Genomic DNA, 21,542 nt, shown 5'->3' with positions numbered 1-21,542 from the left:
ATAGGGGACTTGCAAGAGTGCTTCAACGTCTTGAATAAATATCAGATGAAGTTGACTCCCCTCAAGTGTTCCTTTGGAGTTGGATCAGGGAAATTCTTGGGATTTATAGTAAACTCACGACGAATTTAGGCCAATCCCAAGAAGATCAAAGCCCTAGTCGATATGAAATCGCCAATGAAGATCAAAGATGTTCAACGTTTAACCGGAAGGATTGCTGCTCTAAGTAGATTTATCTTCAAATCGACAGACAAATGCATCCCATTTTTTTAATCTACTTAGAGGCAACAAGAAGTTTGAATGGATGGAGGAGTGCGAGCAAGCTTTTCAAGCTTTAAAGACGCACATGTCGCAGCCACTGATTCTATCAAAGTCGGTTGATAAAGAAACTTTGTTCATCTACTTGGCGATCACAGAATACGATGCTAGTGCTATTCTAGTAAGAGAGGGGGAGAATGTGCAAAAGGTCGTGTATTATGTAAGCAAAAGGCTAACAGGAGCAGAACTGTGATATCCTCCTATTGAAAATTTAGCTTACTGCTTGATCTTAGCCTCCAGAAAGTTACGACCATACTTCCAAGCTCACCCAATCACAGTTTTGACCGACCAACCTCTACGGCAAGTTTTGCAGAAGCCAGAAGCTGCTGGCCGATTATTGAAATGGGTGGTTGAACTTGGGCAGTTTGATATCTCTTACTTACCACGAGCAGCAGTAAAAGGACAAGCGCTAGCCGACTTCATTACAGAGCTCACTGGGCTACCAGACAGTGAACAGATAGAAGCGCCTGAACCTCAAAACGAAGCTCCCTCATGGAAATTGTTCACGGACGGTTCGTCTAATGAACATCACGCTGGAGCCGGAGTGATTTTAATAACGCCTGAAGGGCATTGATTTCACTGCGCGATTAGATTCGACTTCATGGCTTCTAACAACGAAGCCGAGTATGAAGCTCTGCTCGCAGGTTTACGGTTAGCCAGAGACATGCACATAAAATCGCTTGAAATATATAGTGACTCCCAGTTGGTGGTTAATCAAATTACTGGGGAATATCAAGCTCGAGGTCTAAAGATGGTTGCCTACTTGAATAAAGCAAAAGATTTGTTGGCCCAGTTTGAAAGTTATACTCTTCAGCAAGTACCTCGCGATCAGAACTCAAACGCAGATGCTTTGGCCAAATTAGCGAGTGCCAAGGATGTTGACACCCTGAATATTGTACCTGTCGAATGGCTGTCCACACCAAGCATCCAAGTAAAAGAAACCTCTCTAGTGATTCAGGCAACAGATACATGGATGACACCTTTCATCGAGTACTTGACGCATGGTGTGTTGCCTACGGAAAGAAACAAAGCCATGATTCTTCAGCGGCAAGCTGCTAGGTTCATTCTGGTCGATGGAATTCTGTACATAAGAGGATACTCTATGCCGCTCCTCAGGTGTATTTCAAGAGAAAAGGCCAAAGAATTAATGCGAGAGGTCCATGAAGGTTTCTGCAGAGATCACACTAGGGGACAGAGTTTATCAAAGAAAATCCTAAGGCTAGGGTATGGCCAACAATGAATGAAGATTCGATGGAATTTGTGCGAAAGTGCGATAAGTGCCAGAGATTCTCCAAAATTCCACGAGCATCCCCTAATGAGCTAAAACAGATGCAAAGTCTATGGCCATTCACAGTATGGGGTATAGACCTAAATGGATCTTTTCCCACAGGGAAAGGCGGCATCAAGTACACCATGGTGGTTGTCGATTACTTTACAAAGTGGGTCGAAGTTGAGCCACTTGCAACCATAACGACCAATAAAGTGCTGGACTTTGTGGTCAAGAACATAGTGCGTCGCTATGGATTGCCAAGAAAAATTGCCGCAAACAATGGAACGCAGTTCGATAGTGATCTGTTTACGGATTTTTGCGAGCGGCATGGAATTATCAAGAGCTTTTCTTCAGTTGCTCACCCCCAAGCAAACGGACAAGTCGAGGTAATCAATAAAACGCTTAAGGATATTCTAAAGAAACGGCTTGAGGAAGCAAAGGGGGCATGGCCAGAGAAATTGCCTGAAGTCCTCTGGTCGTACAGAACATCCCATCAAACAGCAACAGGCCATACTCCTTTCTCCTTGGCCTATGGTTATGAAGCTATGTTGCCTGTGGAATTAGATCTGCCATCGCATCGGAGGATGACCTACGATCAAGGCTCGAATAGCCAGTTATTAATGGAATCTTTGGATTTGGTCGATGAAAAGTGCGAGCAAGCCCAGCTCCGAGTAGCAGCTTACCAGCAAAAGGTCGCTTGGTATTTCAATTCTAAAGTACGTGAAAGGAAATTTAATGTGGGAGATCTAGTACTTAGAAGAGTTTTCCTCAACACCCGCGATCAGGCCGCTGGAGTACTCGGACCTAACTGGGAAGGACCGTACCAAATCGAAGAAGTCGTCCATCTAGGCACTTACAAAGCTCGCTTAAATGGAGATCTCATTCCTCGCTATTGGAATGGAGAACACCTGCGCAAGTACTATCAATAAACAATTCTTCTTAAAGAATTGGCTTGTATTAATTCTACTTTTTACAAGTTTATGAAAAAGGGTTGGTCATTTTTTGTGACTGATCGCTTACAAGTGTAAGGTCATTTTATTGATCACTCGTACAGACATGATTGTTCGTTTATTATGAGAAATAAAAGGGACTGTGCGTAGCCAGTCAATCTTGCTAAACTATTGTATTTATTACAAGTATTTGCTCATTACGTATGTTGTTTTGCTATATTATCGTTTTAAAATTTTTGCGAGCATAAATGTTTGAACAAGTCCTAGTCAAGTCAAGTGATCAAGGACCTAAAGCTCCTCAATCACTTGGGGGCATATAAGGTATTTAGTAAGCAAAGCATATCAAAAGGTATGTAAACATACAAGCAAAATAACTGAAAGCATGCTAGGGTTTTAGAGTATTTTTCAAAATTTTGTTATTTTGTTAAATCAAACCAAAGTACTATGCTAGGTTCGGTCATGCGAACAGATGTTATAATAAAATGCAAGTATTATAATATCAAAAATGAATCCCTTTACACCACGAGCAGTTCTTGCTCGGATTTAATTGTCTATTAAAAGAAAAGCTGCCCGTGCAGCAATAAAAATATAAACTGTCTTGACTACAAGATAAAGTTAAAAGAAAAACAAAAATACTACGAGGCAGGAGGGTCTCCAAATTGCTGGCATTAGTCTCCTCAAGCTCCTTGACACGCCCCTCCAGCTCCTTAGTCTCCTTTCTGCTCGCGATCAGCTCAGCCTCAAGCTGTTTGGCCTCTTGATAGTTAAGTTTAGCACACTCCCTAAACTTCTCATTGTCTTCATTGGCTTTGGTCAAGGTAGTCTGAAACTGTTGAAACTCTTTGGCCAGCTTGGAGTTTTGCTCAGCTGTTCAATGTTTTTCCCGAGTAGTTAAGTGTTTTTCCCCTCGAGCACCTTGACCTCCTCAGTGTGCTTGGAGTTGGATTCTTTGGTCTGGGTAACCAAAGCCCCCGTGCGGTGCCAGTCGGCAGTTATAGTCAGCATTCCCTACGATCAGATAAAGAGATAAGATGATGGTAGCAAATGACAAAGTAAAGTAAATAAAACTCAGCAATAGAAAGCAACTTACATTGGCTATCTCGTTCAGTCCTCGGTTTATAATCTGATCGGCCTCCATGGAGTTTGTGCCAAGGATGGCCTCTCGACTGCATTTGTGCTTTAAGAGTTTGTATATTCTCTCTTTGGTCGAGGTGACCATGGTGCTTGTCAGGACATCTCCAGGTTGATCGTGAGGTGGCTGGTCGGCAGGTGTCGGAGGGGTAGGATTCTTGTCGACCGGGGCAGGGGGAGATGGTTGGTCGAGTGGAGACGAAGGGGGCATTGTTTCTTTTGAGGGACCAGCAGCTGGAGGATCCTCAGTCCGGGCATTTTTAGTTGAAGGAGCCTTGCTGCTCTCTCCACGATGTCACTTGCTCTCCCTCTTCTTGCTCAAAGGAGCACCAGGTGTGGTGTAGCAGTCAAACATATCTCCAGATGACATATCTGCAAGTAAGGAAACATTGCGAGCAGTTAAACGATATGTATAGATGGAGTTAAAAATGAGAACAAAGAAATCATAAGTAGAATACCCAAGCTATAACTATTGGTCTACTTACTAAACTACTGCTACACTCACTCACTGGCTGGAAGAAATCTAAATTTAAATTGGGAGTGTACTTAAAGTTGTCGTCCCCATCAAATAAATGACAGGGAATTGGAAAACTGCCTAAAAGTGAGCAGACAGTACCGTTCTCGTCTGAAAACTCTTCGATGGGTGCAGGGGGTTTGGAAACTTTCTTTTTTCCCTTTCCCAAAGGGGCAGGGGGGGCGGCTGCTCGCGGGGTGCTAGAGGGTTCCCTAATTGTCACCCCAGTTGTCCTCCTCCTTTGAGGCTATGACATGTCTTGGTGCTGCTCGGGAACTTCTCCGCCAGTGGCACCCCGCCGTTGACTCCCTCACATCCTGGTGAGGTACTAGAAGACCGACCAGCCTTAGGTTGGCTTTAGTGACCAGCTGTTTAATGCTTTTCTCTACGTCGGTCATGCTGGCCAGAGATGCTGCTCGAATCTCCATTTCTGGAGTAGGAGCTGGTTATTGCCATGGACCTGAAGAGTGCTAATTTTCTAAGGAGGATGGAGATAAAATAAAAATAAATAAGTGACCAGAGAATAAAGAAGTTACCTCCTTGGGTGAAGGCTAAGTTGTTGGCAACCAGATCAGTAGTTAAAAAGTACTCCTAAAAGTACTTTCCTACATTAGACTTATAGGTAGTCTCACTCGGGAAGATGCGAGTCGATTCCTGGTGACAAAGATGAAAAAACCACGTGTTGTCTTGGTTGGGGTTGGATTTAAGATCGAACAAGTAGTTGATCTCATGAGGCGTAGGGACAGGCCACTTTTTATGGCTATAAAGGATATAGAGTGCAGAAAGCATTCTATACCTGTTTGGAGTTATTTGGAAAGGAGCGACCCCGAAATAATTGGCCACTCCCTGGAAAAAAGGATGAAGAGGCAAGATTGCTCTTGCCTCAATATGGTACCTCGACCAGGAGGTGCCAAGTAGGTTTGCCCGCTGGTCGTTGGTTGGTTTGAATAAAGTTACCCCAGAAAGTCCGTACTTCCTGAGGTAATTGGTTAGCATCCTAGCAGTGATTTGGCTAGGAAGAGCAACGTACCATTCGATGTCTGGTCAAAGGACGTTCCAGGTTTGGACCTGTATTTGGATTTCGGGATCAGTATTTTCGGCTCGACCACTGGTCGAAGGAATTTCAGCCCGAGGAGTAGGCTGATTTACAGAAGGTTTAGCTGTTTTCTTTTTCTGGGCGGTGGATTTTACTCTACCCATGTTTGAGGACTGATCAAAGGTCTGTTGGATGGAGTACGGGAAAAAGGAATCTCCAGTATGAGTAACGACGGTTGTTCTTCGTCCATGAGCAGCTGGGCAAGCAGGTCTTCATCGATTGGCCTCTCACCTTCCCACGGATCTTGCATGAAAATCTGTGAATAGAGAAGGGGAGATGAGAATCTACGACCCAAAAGATCAAGAGGTGCAAAAGAGCTGGGATAACGTTGCTCGCGTATAAAAGTTAGGCTTTTATACGACCAGCAGCATTCTAGCAAAAATACTAAGTTACATACGAACAGTTTGGAAAACGGATCAAAAAGCAGAAGTAAAAAGTTTTTCAGGAAAGACTTTTTTCGACTCTGAAGGGGCGGGAAAACCCCAGTTTTTCTACAAGCTTAAAAATTGAATTTTTACTTCGATTTTACGCCCTAAATTCGTAATCCTAACTACCAAACTGATCCTTAACCCCTACAAAGTATTATTTCAAGCTCAAATCTACGTGCCTTTTTACCTCAAAACAAATTTTTTCAAGAACAGTAAAAAATACTCAAGAACTCAGGAACTCAGAATCAAAAATAGAGATAAAACAAATATTGCATGGTATATCAAAAACTGAAAAGTTTGAGAAAATTACTTGTATAAAAGATGGAGTAGAGTTCTGAGATGCTAAGTCGATTTGCCTGGAGCTTCGTGAATCGTCAAGAGCCGTCAGAGTTTCTGGAGGTTTTGAGCCTTGTTCTTCAGTTTTCTTGAGGTTAAAGGTAAACATAAAAGTGAAAATTGATTCTGAAGGATTATTTATATTAGTCGAGGAGCAGTTACCGAGGTAATCATAAAGGGTAACTTTTCAAGTCATGGGGAAGTGTATTAGTCGTCAAACCACTTTTGGGAAACCGAAAAGACATGATTAGTTGCCTTTTTTGAGAAGGCATGGATGGCTCTGACAGATTTGATGGGACATGTGAAGGGTCGGTCTCTTAAGTTTACTATATGTTGGTCGCAGTAAAATAAATTTGGGGGGCAAATGTTTACCTAAACATGGCTCCTGATGACATGGCAAGAATTTCTTACGCGTGGTTGGCACGTGGCAATTCTGAGTGAAGGAATCATGTTCGATCATCGAACAGATAACTGTTGGTTTGTCAAGTCTCGCGGTTAAGTGCGACCAGTCTGGTCGCATACTTTCATTTACTTCCTTTGAGATATGCAATCTTGTAATAATTATATTCATTATATTTCATTTTATTACCTTGATACGCTGATCTTAATTATAATTAAGGCCCATTGGCCCATGTAACCCCCTTGAGTCTATAAATAAGAAAGAGAGGGCTCAAGGAAGGGACTTCTTTTTTTTTGAACTTTTAATCTTTGGATTCAGAGAAAAAAGCATAGTGTGATTATCCACCAAAAATTGTAATACTCTCAAGGCTTGTGAAACTCAAGAACCCTAGTTCTTTGATCACAGTATTGGGATTCAATATCAATAAGAATATTAAGTGGACGTAGGTCATTACCATCCAATTGGGGACGAACCACTATAAATTGCTTGTGTCACTTTCTTCTCATTTGATTCTCTTCTTGTTTTCCTTTTTGTTCTTTGTCGTTTATTTGACTCTGTGTCGTTGACCAAATCAAGGGTCAATAGTTGTAAAAGTGAAACTGAACAACAAAATCATTCGGTCAACCGGAATCTCAGACTTATTGGTAGAGGGCATCAATGTGGAACAAATAAAACTATGCCATATTTTAGCATAAGGATTCAACATTGTACTAAGCACATTACGAGACACCGTTGGATCAGTAGTAGAATAACTACAATCTACACCAGGGGGAGAAAGCTGACTTAAAATAAATCAGTAATCCGGTCCCTCTCGCGCCATAGTATGATATTTTTCATCAGGAACTCGTGGTAATCCATAATATGCATTAATCACCGACGGAGAAAAATTCACCATTCGACCCCTTACCATCACAAAATTGTTCTCTCTTTGTTGGGTGCCATTAGGATAAAATTCTTGAACCACACTAATATTCCCCATAATGGAAACCTCACATAAGCGTTACCATCCACGTTCTTGAATCATGCTCAACAAATTGCCATCACATGGCGTCGGGTGAAAAGAAGGTTCAATGATGATTTTCTTATTCCGATCATTATACAACTTATATTTAGCCTTTGCCTCATCATTCACAAAAGAGTGTTGTACAATAAAGGACGCTGAGATAGAGGCCTCAATTTTCTTCTTTTTAAGTCCCATAAGCAACAATCAAAAACCCCCACAACCACTCTAAAGATCAACTACACTCTTACTACCTCTCACAAAACACCAAAATTCTCCCCCAAACTCCAATGAAAAGCACCAAGCATAAAAAAATGCCAACATCCCACATATAATAAATCAATGCATAATTGCCAAAATCAATCACCCCCAAACTTGCTAATGTATCTCGAAGCATAAACAAATTAAAACCACCAACAAAATTCAAGTAATTCCTCAAAAATCAATGGAAATTGTCATTGGAGCATTTTATCAAACACTTGATATGCATTAAAGAACCACACACCTCCAACACCTCTATAGACCTTAAATCTTCTCCAAAAGTACATATCATCACCCAAAATAGTCCAAACCTCCAATTATCATCAAAATAAAGCACAGAATCCAACCAAAAGAAAATAAATAACCTTACTTGAGATGGAATGGAAACTCTTGTTCATCTCCACTTTTCCATTGAGAAAAACTTGAGAAATATAGTGTAGAGTAATAAATGAAAGAAATAAAGCAAGAAAAGAGTAATGTGATGAGAATGGATCATAAAAGAAGAGAAGTATGAGGAAGATGATGATTAAAAAAATGATGGTGATAGAGCTTGAAGAAGAAAAAGAGAAGAGAGAATGTGGGAATGGGAGAGAGGGAAAGAAAATGAAAATAACTAAGTAAATAAAAAGAAAAATGAAATAAAAATACTACCTAACTAAAAAAAACTTGACTCTTGAATTCTTTTTTTTACAAAAAGTGGCGATGTGTCACCACTCACCAGGCGATGCATCATCTGATGCGATTTCTGAAGGGTTGCAATTACAACCCAGGTGATGCATCTCTTGGAAGAAGTGACGCATCGTAGGGCTCCCTGCCAAAAACGCCCAAAATTCAATTTGTGGCGATCCATCGCCACTATTCAAGCAATGCATCGCCTTAACCCTTTTTTTAACTAAATTAAACCTAAAAACATACATCTAAAACAAACAAACAAAAAATTCAAACTCAAAGAAAAATGAACAAAACTAATTTAAAAAGATGGGTTGCCTCCCATTAATCACTTAGTTTAAAGCCTTTAACTAGACCTTGTACCTTAATACCAAACTACTCATCAACGAGCTTAATGCTTGCCATTTTCTCCACCTCTCCTCCAAAATAATGCTTCAACCATTGGGCATTCACTTTGAAAACAGGTTCATACCCTCGGTGAATCTCAACAGCTCCAAATGGAAAAATATGAATAACCGTGAATGGTCCTAACCAACTAGACTTTAATTCACTAGGAAAGAGTTTAAGAGAAGAATTGAATAAAATAACCTTCTCTCCTGGTACAAACTCTCTGCAAAGAATGTGCTTATCATGCCATTTTTTCGTTTGCTCCTTATAAATATGTGCATTCTTATAAGCTTCATGACGAATTTCTTCTAACTCATTAAGTTGAAGAAGTATTTTCTCTCCTGAAGCTTTCAAATCAAAATTAAGCTTTTTAATGGCCTATTGTGCACAGTGCTCAAGCTCAAATGGTAGATGACAAGCCTTCCCAAACACAATCCAATAAGGAGACATGTCGATAGGTGTCTTGAAAGTTGTCCTATATGCCCATAAAGCATCATCGAGCTTGTTTAACCAATCCTTTCTATTGGATTGCGCCATTTTCTCCAAGATAAGCTTAATTTCCCTATTAGAGATCTCTGCTTGACCATTATATTGTGGATGATAAGCTAGGTCCATCTTATGTCTTACTCCGTACTTTTCCATAAGAGCATCAAAATCCTTATTAGCTAAATGGGTACCTTCATCACTAAGTATTGCTCTCTCGATGTACCAAATCTAGAAAAAACTGTTCTTTTAAATAAATTTGACTACAAATCGAGCATCATTTGTAGTTGTTGCAGCAGCTTTTGCCCATCTACTTACATAGTCCAATGCCAAGAAAATGTATAGATTACCAAACGAAGGTAGGAGTGGTCCCATGAAATCAATACCCCACACATGAAAGATCTCCACTTCTAGAATATTAGTGAGAGGCAATTCATGTCTTCTAGAGATGTTTACCACACGTTGACACCGATCACAAATCTTCACATATGCATAACAATCTCGGTGTAAAGTAGGCCAAGAAAACCCACTATCAAGGACCTTTGCAGCAGTCCTTGCAACTCCAAAATGGCCACCCACAAGAGAAGAATGGCAATGAAATAGAATCTCACTTACTTCCTCTTTCGATACACATCTTCTTATAACAAGATCCGCACAATGCTTGAAAATAATCGGATCATCCCAAATATATTGCTTCACATCATGAAAAAAAAATTTCTTTTGTTGAGAGGATAGACCCAGAGGCAAAACCTTGCATGCTAAATAGTTGACAAAATCAGCATACCAAGGGATTTTAGTTGCCACCAAAAATAATTGCTCATCCGGAAAAGCTTTCAAAATTGACGAACCTTCATCTGCACTATTTACCCCTTCAAGACGAGATAAATGATCAGCCACTATATTCTCACTTCCTCGCTTATCTTGGATCTCCAAATCAAATTCTTGGAGCAATAGAACCCATCTAATCAAGCGAGGTTTAGCATCCTTTTTCTCAAACAAGTACCAAATAGTTGCATGATCGGTATAGATTATCACCTTAGATCCAATTATATAAGGACGAAACTTGTCACAAGAACAAACCACCGCTAACATCTCCTTCTCGGTAGTTGTATAATTCTATTGTGCTCCATTCAAAGTACGACTAGAGTAATAAATAGCTCTAAAAATCTTGTCTCTTCGCTACCCAAGAACCCCTCCAATAGCAAAGTCACTTGCATCACACATTATCTCAAATGGCTCACTCCAATCAGGCACAATAAGAACCAGTGATGCAATAAGTTTCTCTTTAAGGACATTAAAAGCTTTCAAGCATGACTCATCAAAAATAAAAGGCTCATCCTTCTCTAATAACTTGCATAGTGGCTTAGTAACTTTAGAGAAGTCTTTAATAAATCGCCTATAGAAACCGATATGGCCTAGAAAACTTTGAATCCCCTTCACATTAGTTGGTGGTGGTAACGTCTCAATAGTGGAAATTTTTTATTTATCCACCTCCAAACCCAAAGAAGAAACTCGATGCCCAAGTACAATCTCCTCCTTAACCATGAAATGACATTTCTCTCAATTAAGAACAAGATTGGTCTCCACACATCTTTTGAGAACTATCCCAAGGTTGCACAAACAAGAGTCAAACGAGGAACCAAAACTAAAAAATTGTCCACAAATACCTCCGTTATATTCTCCACCATGTCAGAAAAAATGACCATCATACACCTTTGAAAAGTGGTTGGTGCATTACACAAACCAAACGACATCCTATGAAAAGCAAATGTACCATGTGGATAAGTAAAAATGGTCTTCTCTTGGTCCTCCGAAGCAATAACAATTTGGTTATATCCTGAATAACCATCTAGGAAACAATAGAAATCATGGCCCGCCAAATGTTTTAACATTTGGTCAATGAAAGGCAAGGGAAAATGATCCTTTCGAGTTGCCTTATTAAGCTTTCTATAATCAATACACACTCTCCACCCCGTCACAGTACGAGTTAGAATTAAATCATTCTTTTCATTCGTTACAACCGTCATTCCTCCTTTCTTCGGTACCACTTGAACCAAACTCACCCATGAACTATTAGAAATGTCATAAATAATTCTAGCTTTCAAAAGCTTCAAGACTTTCACTCTCACAACCTCTTTCATAGTTGGATTAAGTCGTTGTTGATGTTCAATAAAAGGCTTATAAGAGTCCTCCATAAGAATCTTGTGCATACAAATCGGTGGACTAATGCCTTTAATATCTGAAATTGACCAAACAAAGGTGGATGAATACCTCTTTAAAGTTTCTAACAACTTCCTTTCATCTTCTTCATTCAATGATGCCAAAATTATTATGGGTTTGGTAAATCCATCTCCCAAAAATGCATACCGAAGATGAGCGGGTAATTGCTTCAAAACAAGTCCATCACTAGAGTATTCTTTTTCTCTGAGCTATTATCAAGAGTGGGAGCCTTATTGATATCTTCCTTCTTAGACGCTGCCTTTTCTACCGGTACTGCTTCTAAAGCCAAGACACTATCAACCACCTCCTCCTCATTCATTCTCAAATCCACTCCAAGGTCATCTTTAGAAATTGGCATTGTCAAACATAGTTCCAAAGGATCATTATGAAACATGGTCTTGAAAAAGTCTCTTAAGCATGGGGTAACTACATCCACTCTCTTACAATCTACTTACTCCTTGGGAAACTTCATAGCATTACTAATGTTGAACTTTACTTCTTCGCCATTCACCCTTAGAGTCAAGTTACCATCATGAACATCAATCAAAGCTTTCCCGGTTGCTAGAAAATGTCTTCTCAAGATTATAGGAATTTATTGGTCTTCCTCCATGTCAAGCACAACAAAATCAACCGGAAAAATGAACCATCAATCTTCAATACAACATCTTCAATGATACCTCTAGGATACGTCAAAGAACGATCTGCCAATTGTAAGGAAATAGTAGTTGGTGTGACCTCTCCAAGATTGAGTTTCTGAAAGATAGAGAGAGGCATTAGATTGATACTAGCACCCAAATCACATAAGGCCTTCTCAATATGTAGCTCACCAATAACACATGGAATTGTAAAACTTCCCAGATCTTTCAACTTTTCTGGTAATTGGCTCTTGATAATGGCACTACACTCTTCCATTAGCTTCACTGTTTCATAATCCTCTAACTTATGCTTCTTAGACATTACCTCCTTCATAAACTTAGTGTAGTTTGGCATTTGTTCAAGGGCATCTACAAAAGGAATGTTAATATGTATTTTCTTGAAAATATTCAAGAACTTTGCAAATTTCTCATCAATCGCCTTCTTGCGAAATCTTTGAGGAAATGGTAATGGAGTAGTAATCTTGGGTGGGTTGTCCGGAAAAGTAATTGAACTCGGATTAGCCACCAATGACTCTTTCTTCAAAATCTCCTCCTTTTGCTTGTCTTCTTCTTTCTCACCATTCATTGGGATCTCATCGACCTTTTTCTTCTTAACTGTAGGAGCATCCAATTCTTTTCCACTCCTCAAAGTGATTACATTGCACTCTTTTGGAATCTTCTCTGTAACACTTGGAAAACATCTAGACATTTGATTCTTCATAGTATTGGCCAATTGACCCACTTGTGTTTCCAATGTCTTCATCGTTGCTCCCATATTAGTACAATGTGTTTCAATATTGTTGAGACGAGTGTCATGTTGATCTAGCCTTGCCTTGGAGTCCACTATGTAAGTCTTCAATAACTCTTCAAGTGATGGTGAAGGCTTCTCCCCCATTTGTCTAGGTGGCTCTTGAGGTGGTTGGAGAACGATTCTATTTTTGGCATAGGAAATTTTTTCATGATTACGAAGGCTAGGATGGTAGTATGTGGGCAAGTTGTTGTTGGGCCTAAAGTTGTAGTTCTGATTGACATATTGGCATTGTTCATCTATCATCCCATTTGAACTAGAAGCTTGAGACAAATTCACTGTTTCTTGACTTGTCGTTACTTTATTATCAGTTAGACCCTTAATCTGATTTGTCAAAGCAGACATCTGCGCCATCAGTGAAGTTATTTGGTCTACTTCAAAAACCCCAACTTCCTTTCTAACTGTTGATCTCTCACTATGCCATTGACAACTATTCATGGACATATCCTCAAACAAGATTAATGCTTCCGTCGGTGTCTTTGATAGAATAGTTCCACCAGATGTGGCATCAATATGTGATCTTGTTGGACCATTGAGCCTATTGTAGAATAGTTGAACCTGAAACCAATCCTCTATGCCATGTTGAGGACATTTTCTGAGCATCTCCTTAAATCTATCCCATGCCTCATACAATTGCTCAAAATCCATCTGTCTAAATTGAGTAATCTCAGCCCTTAGTTGTGACGTTTTAGATGGTGGGAAAAATTTGGTGAGGAATTTCTTTGCCATATCCTCTCAAGCAGTCACATTTCATGGAGGTATAGATTGAAAAACTCGAGCTCTATCTCTCAAAGAAAATAAAAATAGCTTCAATCTTATAGTATCTGGCATGACCCCATTAATATTGATCGTGTCACAAATCTCCAAGAATGTTGCCAAGTGAATATTGGGGTCTTCATCAGCTAGGCCAGAATATTGATTTTGCTGCACCATGTTAACCAAGGTTGGTTCAAGCTCAAAATTGTTGACATTCACTTGTTGCCTTTGAATGCCTGAATAATCATCATTCACAACAAGCCTAAAATAGTATCTCAAGGTCCAGTTTGCTGGTGCATTCACAGGAGCATTATTGTTGTTGGCTGGTACATTGTTGTTGTTCATGTTAGCATTAATGTCCTAAAAGCATGTAAAGACATTTTATTGGTTTTAAATAAACGTACAATTTTATTATATTTGAATGTTATAATTATTGTTTGAATTAATTATATAATAATATCAAGAAAATTCCCTATTCATTCATGACAATATGTTCTTGTATTAGTACGAGAGAATTAAGATCATATATAATGAATAAAATAGTCAGTAACATATTAAAGTAAGGAATCTTTAATGAATGATTACTAGTACAGTTTGCTAAGCATACGCGATGCAAGTAATCTAGATTCAGATTACTGATGTGGATAGACATCTTAGTAAATGTGATGTATATAATAGAGATTATATTTGACAGGACCGATGAGAATTAATTATCTTTATAAACTTTTCGTTTGACGTAAAGATTTAATTCTTATCATAATAGATGATCATTTGTAGATCAGTCTAAATCATGAGTATTGATGAACTCCTGTTTATGTTTATTGGATCTTTTGATTCACTCGTTAAGGTCTCTTAGAATAATGAGGCTGATGACTTTTTTTTTTGAGATTCAATATCATGGATGGATGGGAACATGAATTACAATATTGGTATCCATACTTTCCTAACGGATCAAATATTGGTTCCCTTAAGGGTTGATTCTAGAACTAAATAGTTATTAAGCTCAAATCTATAATTAGATTACAGATTAATTATTCGCTAGTGAATTAATGGTACTTAAGGATCAAGAAGTAATTAGAAGGGTAAAATGGTAATGTACGCCCTAAATATCCACAGGCTATTAGCGAGCTGAGAAAGGGCATAATTATATCAGCCACGTGGATGCCACGTACCCGGAGCTGCTGTTACCAGGTCCTACCTCTTTAGCTCGAGGTAACCATAGGCTTAATGAGATTACTAAGGAGTCGGGTCAGAAGTATGGACACCACGAGCTGAGAGTACATCAAGCTCGACTTGCGAGCTTGAGTTGGCACCTCTGACCCCTTATAAAGTCAACCATGCAATGTAAATGTGCATATATCAGACATCACATGTCTGATCCATCCCTGAATTCTCGGACACGCAGCATAAACGTGCGTGTTCAGGCACCCACGACTGGGTTGGGTCGTGCGGCCCATTATCCCCCTTACCTATTGATTAGACCACACTTCATTGTCAGGTTTTAGGAATTAATCATGAATGTCACAGAAGTGACATGATGGGTAAGAAGGTCACGAGATGACCTCCCTTGCCAACCCCCAGGTGTCCTCTCCTTATAAATATGGAGACCCTGGGAGTTGCAAAGGGTTGGATTCTAATCTGCAAAGAAATACACTGTAAAGAATATCAGAAAGATATCAATAATAGTGGTTGGTGGACTAGAAGGATTTTAACCTTTGAACCACCTAAAAAAGTATTTGTGTTATCATTTTATTTTGAGATCATTCATCTATTACGGTTCATTATTTAGCACTAATCCCGCTCTTTATTCTATTAATTATCTGTTGCCGAAGAACCGCGTCAACAGTTTGGTGCTTTCATTGAGAGCTGGTTAGATTGGTGCTATCGCAAATACCCAACCATGGTAGTCACTCGCTCAAGACATGGTAACGAGGCGGACCAACATGATGGGCAGAAGGCCCATCATGCCGCCATGTCCGATGATCAGAACCCTAAGGTTCAACAGCGGCCAGGCAAGCAACCAATAGGCCAAGACGACACTGGAAGTTCGGCTCCCCGGCCGCCCAATCCGAACCTAGATTTTTACACGGTGGTGGAAATGGAAAATGCACAGCTGAGAAGTCAGCTAGCGAAAGCTAACCAGCAAATTCAAGAGGTTTTGGCCCGACTACCCCCTCTTACAACCGACGCTAACGTCGGAAAGAGGCAAGGCAAGACTCATAAGTCCCGCCGGGGTAATCAGTCTAGGCCCGGTCAGTCGGTCAGAACCCCAACTTCAAATTCCACTCCCACATCGCACCACCAGGAAACCACTTTTGAGGAACTACCTAGGGCCGAGCAACAGTACAGCCGATCGGTCCGGACCTCAACTCCCAGCTCACTTCCACCCTCGAGTGTGCCCAGGAGGGCTCGAGGGAGCTCGCGAAGGAGATTCGGGGAGGGCTCACAGTGACAGCCCGCCCCGGCCAGCCATCCTGCGCCCCGCTCAGACCGCCGAGCACAGGACGCGGAGGATGGTAGAGGGGAGCGGGCGCGACCTAACTTGATTCGCCCTGACGGGACTAGGATCGCATCCCCGGTCAGGCATCCTCCTTCACCAATAAGATACTCGTCTCCTCCCCAGCTAGTCCGAGACATTCCAGCTCATGGGAGCAGCAGGAGAAATCCTCCTTCTGCCGGACCTTCCCATCGTAGTCGGGCGCCTAGAGAAGTCCCGGATCCTCGTCCTCAACGGCGGGCCCCGAGCTTCTCAAATGGAAGCTATTGGACCAGAAGCCGTCGAAGTGATCTATCCGGCAGAGACCTGCGCCAGCGCTTGAGCTCGGCGCAAAGTCCTCAGGCCGCCCCTAGAGACGACCTCCGAGATTGCCTAAACTCTCGAAGAAGAGACCCAGTTGGAAACGGCAGCCGCGCTCGCCAAAGGGAAGACCTGTCTGAAGTACGTGACAGTGGGAACATCCCATATAACCTATCTCAAGATAGGAGGGACAATAACCCGCCAAATGCGCACAATGGATCCGGAGCTGTTGAACAGCCCCTGAACAACCAAGGAAGTCAGGAAAAAACCCTTGAGCGTCTGGCTCAGATGGAGGAGCTGATGAGGAAGCTCCTATCAGAAAAAGAAAAAGATGAATATGATTCAGGGGACGAACTTGAGCTCTTCACCCCCAGCATAGCAGCAACGGCATATCCACCTGGTTTCTGTATGCCGCACTTGCCCAAATTCAACGAAGACGGGGATCCGTCGGATCATCTGGGTATGTTCAATACCTTGATGATGGCCCACAACATTGGCCCCGAGATGAGGTGTTTAATATTTCCCTCCACCTTGACTGGGCCGGCCAGACAATGGTTCAAACAGAGTAAGAAGCAGTCAATCAGCTCGTGGAAAACTTTCTCTGCTGACTTCAAGAGAGCATTCCAAGCTTCCCAGGCTGCCCGCGTCAAGGCCGATACCTTGGCAAACGTAAGGCAGCAACCCAATGAGCCTCTGAAGGCTTACCTGAGCAGATTCGCGAACGTCGCTGCTAGGGCCAGAGACGCAGATGACAGCTCTAAGCTCATGGCTTTGAGGACTGGGATCCTCGTCGAAGGAGGACTCTGGGAAGAGATACAAAGGAAGGAAGTCAGCACCGTAAATGAATTCCTAAATAGGGCCCATGGATGGATAAACCTGGAGGAAGCGCGAGCATCAGCCGCGAGAACCAGCCAGGCCACTGAATAACCCATTGGAGTGGGAACGGAGGTCGTGACAGCGACCCAAACCGTTACACAGAATAACCAGTTTGGTGGAGGCAAGAGAAAGGGGAGCAGCAAGGGCAATCAGCACGACCCAAAGAAGAACAAGTCCGTAGAAAAATTCAAGCCGGTCTACACGACTTATACCGAGCTCACCCACTCTAGAGAGAACATCTTCCTAGCAAATTCTGCTCGCCTCCCTTGGAAGAAGCCGGAACCGTTAAAGCGCCAAAAGGGTAAGCGAGACACTTCCAAGTTTTGTCGGTTCCACAACGACATTGGCCACAATACCGATGATTGTAGGCACCTGAAGGATGAGATCGAGACTCTCATCAGAGCCGGACCCTTGGCTCAGTATGCGCAGAATAGAGTTCCCGCCGGTCATCCAGCTCCGGAAGTCCCAATAAGTCAGCCCGGATCTCGGGTAGATCAGCACGTCCCTCCTCCCGTGATAGGAGGAGAGATTTCCACAATCTCCGGAGGTCCCCATCTGGCTAGCACGAGCAGAGGTGCCCAAAAAAGATATGTCAACAAACTTAAGGCTCACAATGGAGTGGAGTTCGTCCCTGAGCAGCATCTACCAAAGCAGCAACGATTGGAGAGGCAACCAATCATACTTACTGAAGAAGATTCCATCCACGTTCAGTTCCCTCATAACGACCCTCTGGTTGTAGCCGTGCAGCTCGCTAATCGGAGGGTTAGGAGAGTGTTGGTCGATAATGGGAGCTCAGTAAACCTACTGTCCCGGTCCACGCTGGAAAAGATGGGTTTGTCTGTCATTGAGCTGAAAGCCACCTCCATGATGCTTTACAGATTCTCTGGAGAAGGATCGGTGGCAATAGGAACGATCGAGCTGGTGATCACCTTGGGAGAGGGACCTCGGACAGTCTCGAAACTCCTCGAGTTTGTGGTCATCGATTGTCCCGCCGCTTACAATGCCATTTTGGGTCGACCTACACTAATAGCGTTTGAAGCCGTTACCTCCATTCGCCACCTCGCACTAAAATTCCCCTCTTCCATGGGGATATGCACGGTCCGTGGTGATCAACTTGCTGCCAGGGAATGCTACAACATTTCTATGAAGGGAAAATTGAAACCCGGGCAGTTAACGATGACCGTCCAAGGTGGAAATGAGGAATCTCAGGAACTCGTGCCTAGTCCAAAGATTGAAAATCCTCAGAGTGCCGAAGGGGAAAATATCATCTTAGGTGATGATATCGACCCCAGAATAGGCGAGGATAAATCCGAGCTCCAAGCTATCGAAGAGCTCGAGGAGGTAAATATCGATCCACAGAATCCCTCGCGAATGGTAAAGCTCGGGAAAAATCTATGTGACAAAAGGAAGGCGGAGCTGATTAAGTTCCTACAGGAGAACCTGGACGTGTTCGCATGGTCTCATGAGGAAATGGTGGGGATCAGTCCGAGCGTCATCATGCACACCCTCCATTTGGATAAAAGTGTGCCTGGGAAATCCCAGAAACAGAGGTGCCTAGGAACAACCCGAGCTGAAGCACTAGAAGAGGAAGGAGCCCGGCTCTTAAAGTGCGACTTTATCCGCGAAGCTAAGTTCCCGGTCTGGGTTGCCAATCCTGTGTTGGTCCCGAAGCCCAACGGGAAATGGCAGACCTGCATCGACTTCTCCGATCTGAACAAAGCTTGCCCCAAAGACTGTTTCCCCTTGCCAAGGATTGACCAATTAGTAGACGCCACGGCGGGGCACGAGCTCATGTCCTTTATGGATGCATATTCGGGCTATAATCAGATCGCCATGAATCCAGCGGACCAGGAGCACACTTGCTTCATGACCCCAACTAACGTTTATTGTTACAAGGTCATGTCATTCGGGCTGAAGAACATCGAAGCTACTTACCAGAGGTTGGTAAACAGAATGTTTGCCAACCAGATCGAGAAGAACATGGAAGTGTACGTTGACGACATGCTGGTCAAGTCAAAAACTGCCGATAACCATGTTTTCGACCTGGCGGAATGCTTTAAGATACTGAGAGAATACGGCATGAGGCTTAACCCGCAGAAGTGCACTTTCGAGGTCGCATCAGGGAAATTCCTGGGTTTCATTGTCAATACCAGAGGAATCGAGCCAAACCCTAATAAGATCAGGTCGTTGCTCGAGCTACCCTCACCTCAGTCGCAAAAGGACGTTCAAGGCCTGACAGGAAGGGTGGCGGCCCTTAATCGGTTTATCTCTAAATCTACCGACAAGTGTCTGCCATTCTACAACCTACTCCGGGGGAATAAGAAGTTCGAATGGACCGAGGAGTGCGAACGTGCCTTCCTCGACCTGAAAGCACATTTAGCCGAGCCACCCATATTGTCCAAACCAATGGCAGGAGAGCCTCTTTTCCTTTACCTAGTTGTCATAGAAGATGAAGCTAGTGTCGTATTAGTCCGAGAAGAAGACCGATCTCAGAAGCCAATCTATTACATCAACAAGAGGCTTCTCGGAGCTGAGTCCCGGTACTCGTTGATGGAAAAGATGGCTTTCTGTCTCATTACGGCCTCCCGAAAGCTCAGGTCGTATTTCCAGTCCCACTCAATACATGTCATAACCGATCAACCTTTAAGGCAGGTTTTGCAAAAACCTGAAGCATCGGGACGTCTGTTGAAGTGGGCTATTGAGCTCAGCCAGTTCGAGATTTTGTACACACCGCGAACTGCAATAAAAAGCCAGGCCCTGGCTGATTTTGTGGCAAAATGCACAGGATTTCGAGAAGATCTTGTGGAAGATTCAACCCAGGCCTCCTTAGTCCAAGCCTCATGGAAGGTCTTCGTAGATGGCTCATCTAATGAGAATGGCTCCGGGGCTGGAATCATTTTGATATCCCCAGAAGGACATCGATTCCACTCAGCGTTGAGATTCGGATTCAAAGTGTCCAACAACGATGTTGAATACGAAGCTTTATTGGCCGGGCTAAGGGTGGCCCATGAGCTGAAGGCCAACTCCGTCCAATGTTACAGCGATTCTCAGCTTGTGGTAAACCAAGTGCTAGGTGAATACCAAGCATGGGGAACCAAGATGGATGCTTACCTGGCTAAGGTAAAGATTGAACTGTCTGCATTCGAGCGTGGCTCAATCGAGCAGATACCTCGGGAGCAGAATGCCAGCGCGGACGCACTCGCAAAGCTCACTACCTCTGGGGAGGCGGAGACTCTGGGGTTAGTGCCGGTAGAGTTCTGGAGAAACCAAGCATAGAGGAAGTCGGGGCGGAGGTCGAGATGATCGACGCCAGACCGACCTAGATGACCCCCATCCTCGAATATCTCACAGCAGGAAAGTTACCTGAAGAGTGTAATGACGCAAGGCGGGTACTTTACCAGGCTCCAAGGTATACAGTGGTAGATGGGATATTATACCGGCGTGGACACTCTCTACCTCTCCTACAATGTGTTCTGCCAGGTGAAGCGAAGACCATTTTGCAGGAAGTGCACGAGGGTTTTTGCGGAGATCACACTAGGGGGCAAAGCTTGGCTTTGAAGATCTTAAGGCAAGGATATTATTGGCCCACTCTGTCAAAGGACTCGATCTCCTACGTCAAAAAATGTGAGAAATGCCAGCGATTCTCCACAGTTGCCCGAGCTCCCCCGGTCGAGCTGAAGATGATCTCGTCCCCGTGGCCATTCGCGGTCTGGGGAATCGACTTGGTTGGCGCCCTCCCCACTGGAAAGAGAGGAATCTGTTATGCGGTGGTGGCTATCGACTACTTCACCAAGTGGGCAGAAGCAAAGCCCCTGGCAACCATCACTTTAAAAAGAGTCCTCGACTTCGTGGTCAAAAGCATTATCTGCCGATTCGGGCTACCAAAGAAGATCGTATCAGATAATGGAACGCAGTTCGACAGCGACCTCTTCACTGAGTTCTGTGAGAGGCACGGCATTGTAAAAAGCTTCTCCTCTGTGGCCTATCCCCAGGCGAATGGGCAGGTCGAGGCCGTCAATAAAACGCTAAAGGCAAGCCTTAAGAAAAGACTTGACGAAGCCAAGGGAGTCTGGCCAAAACAGCTCCCCCAGGTACTGTGGGCATACCGGACCTCACATCGAACGTCGACGGGTCATACTCCTTTCTCCCTGGCTTTTGGGAGTGAGGCAGTCCTTCCTGTCAAAGTAAAGGTAGCCTCCCATAGAGTCCA

The 21,542-nt window shown here is 42.9% G+C and overlaps 1 protein-coding gene and 1 non-coding gene across 2 annotated transcripts; one reads left to right on the top strand and one right to left on the bottom strand.

Moving 5' to 3' along the window:
• Positions 1-12,042: 12,042 nt before the first annotated feature.
• LOC133815042 (uncharacterized) lies at positions 12,043-13,632 on the bottom strand. Its single transcript, XM_062247930.1, has one exon. It carries the CDS (start codon positions 13,630-13,632, stop codon positions 12,043-12,045), a length of 1,590 nt encoding a protein of 529 aa, XP_062103914.1.
• LOC133820675 (small nucleolar RNA R71) lies at positions 13,478-13,584 on the top strand. The gene has a single exon (XR_009887077.1). It is a non-coding gene; the product is annotated as a small nucleolar RNA R71 (small nucleolar RNA).
• Positions 13,633-21,542: the final 7,910 nt, after the last annotated feature.

Source organism: Humulus lupulus, chromosome 2, assembly GCF_963169125.1.
Source record: "Humulus lupulus chromosome 2, drHumLupu1.1, whole genome shotgun sequence".
In the NCBI taxonomy this organism is placed as follows: Eukaryota; Viridiplantae; Streptophyta; class Magnoliopsida; order Rosales; family Cannabaceae; genus Humulus; species Humulus lupulus.
This window is presented reverse-complemented; position numbering and strand designations above follow the sequence as displayed.

Coding starts and splice junctions, on each gene's coding strand:
- LOC133815042 (XM_062247930.1), bottom strand. CDS start 13,632: ATGGCAAAGAAATTCCTCACCAAATTTTTCCCACCATCTAAAACGTCA.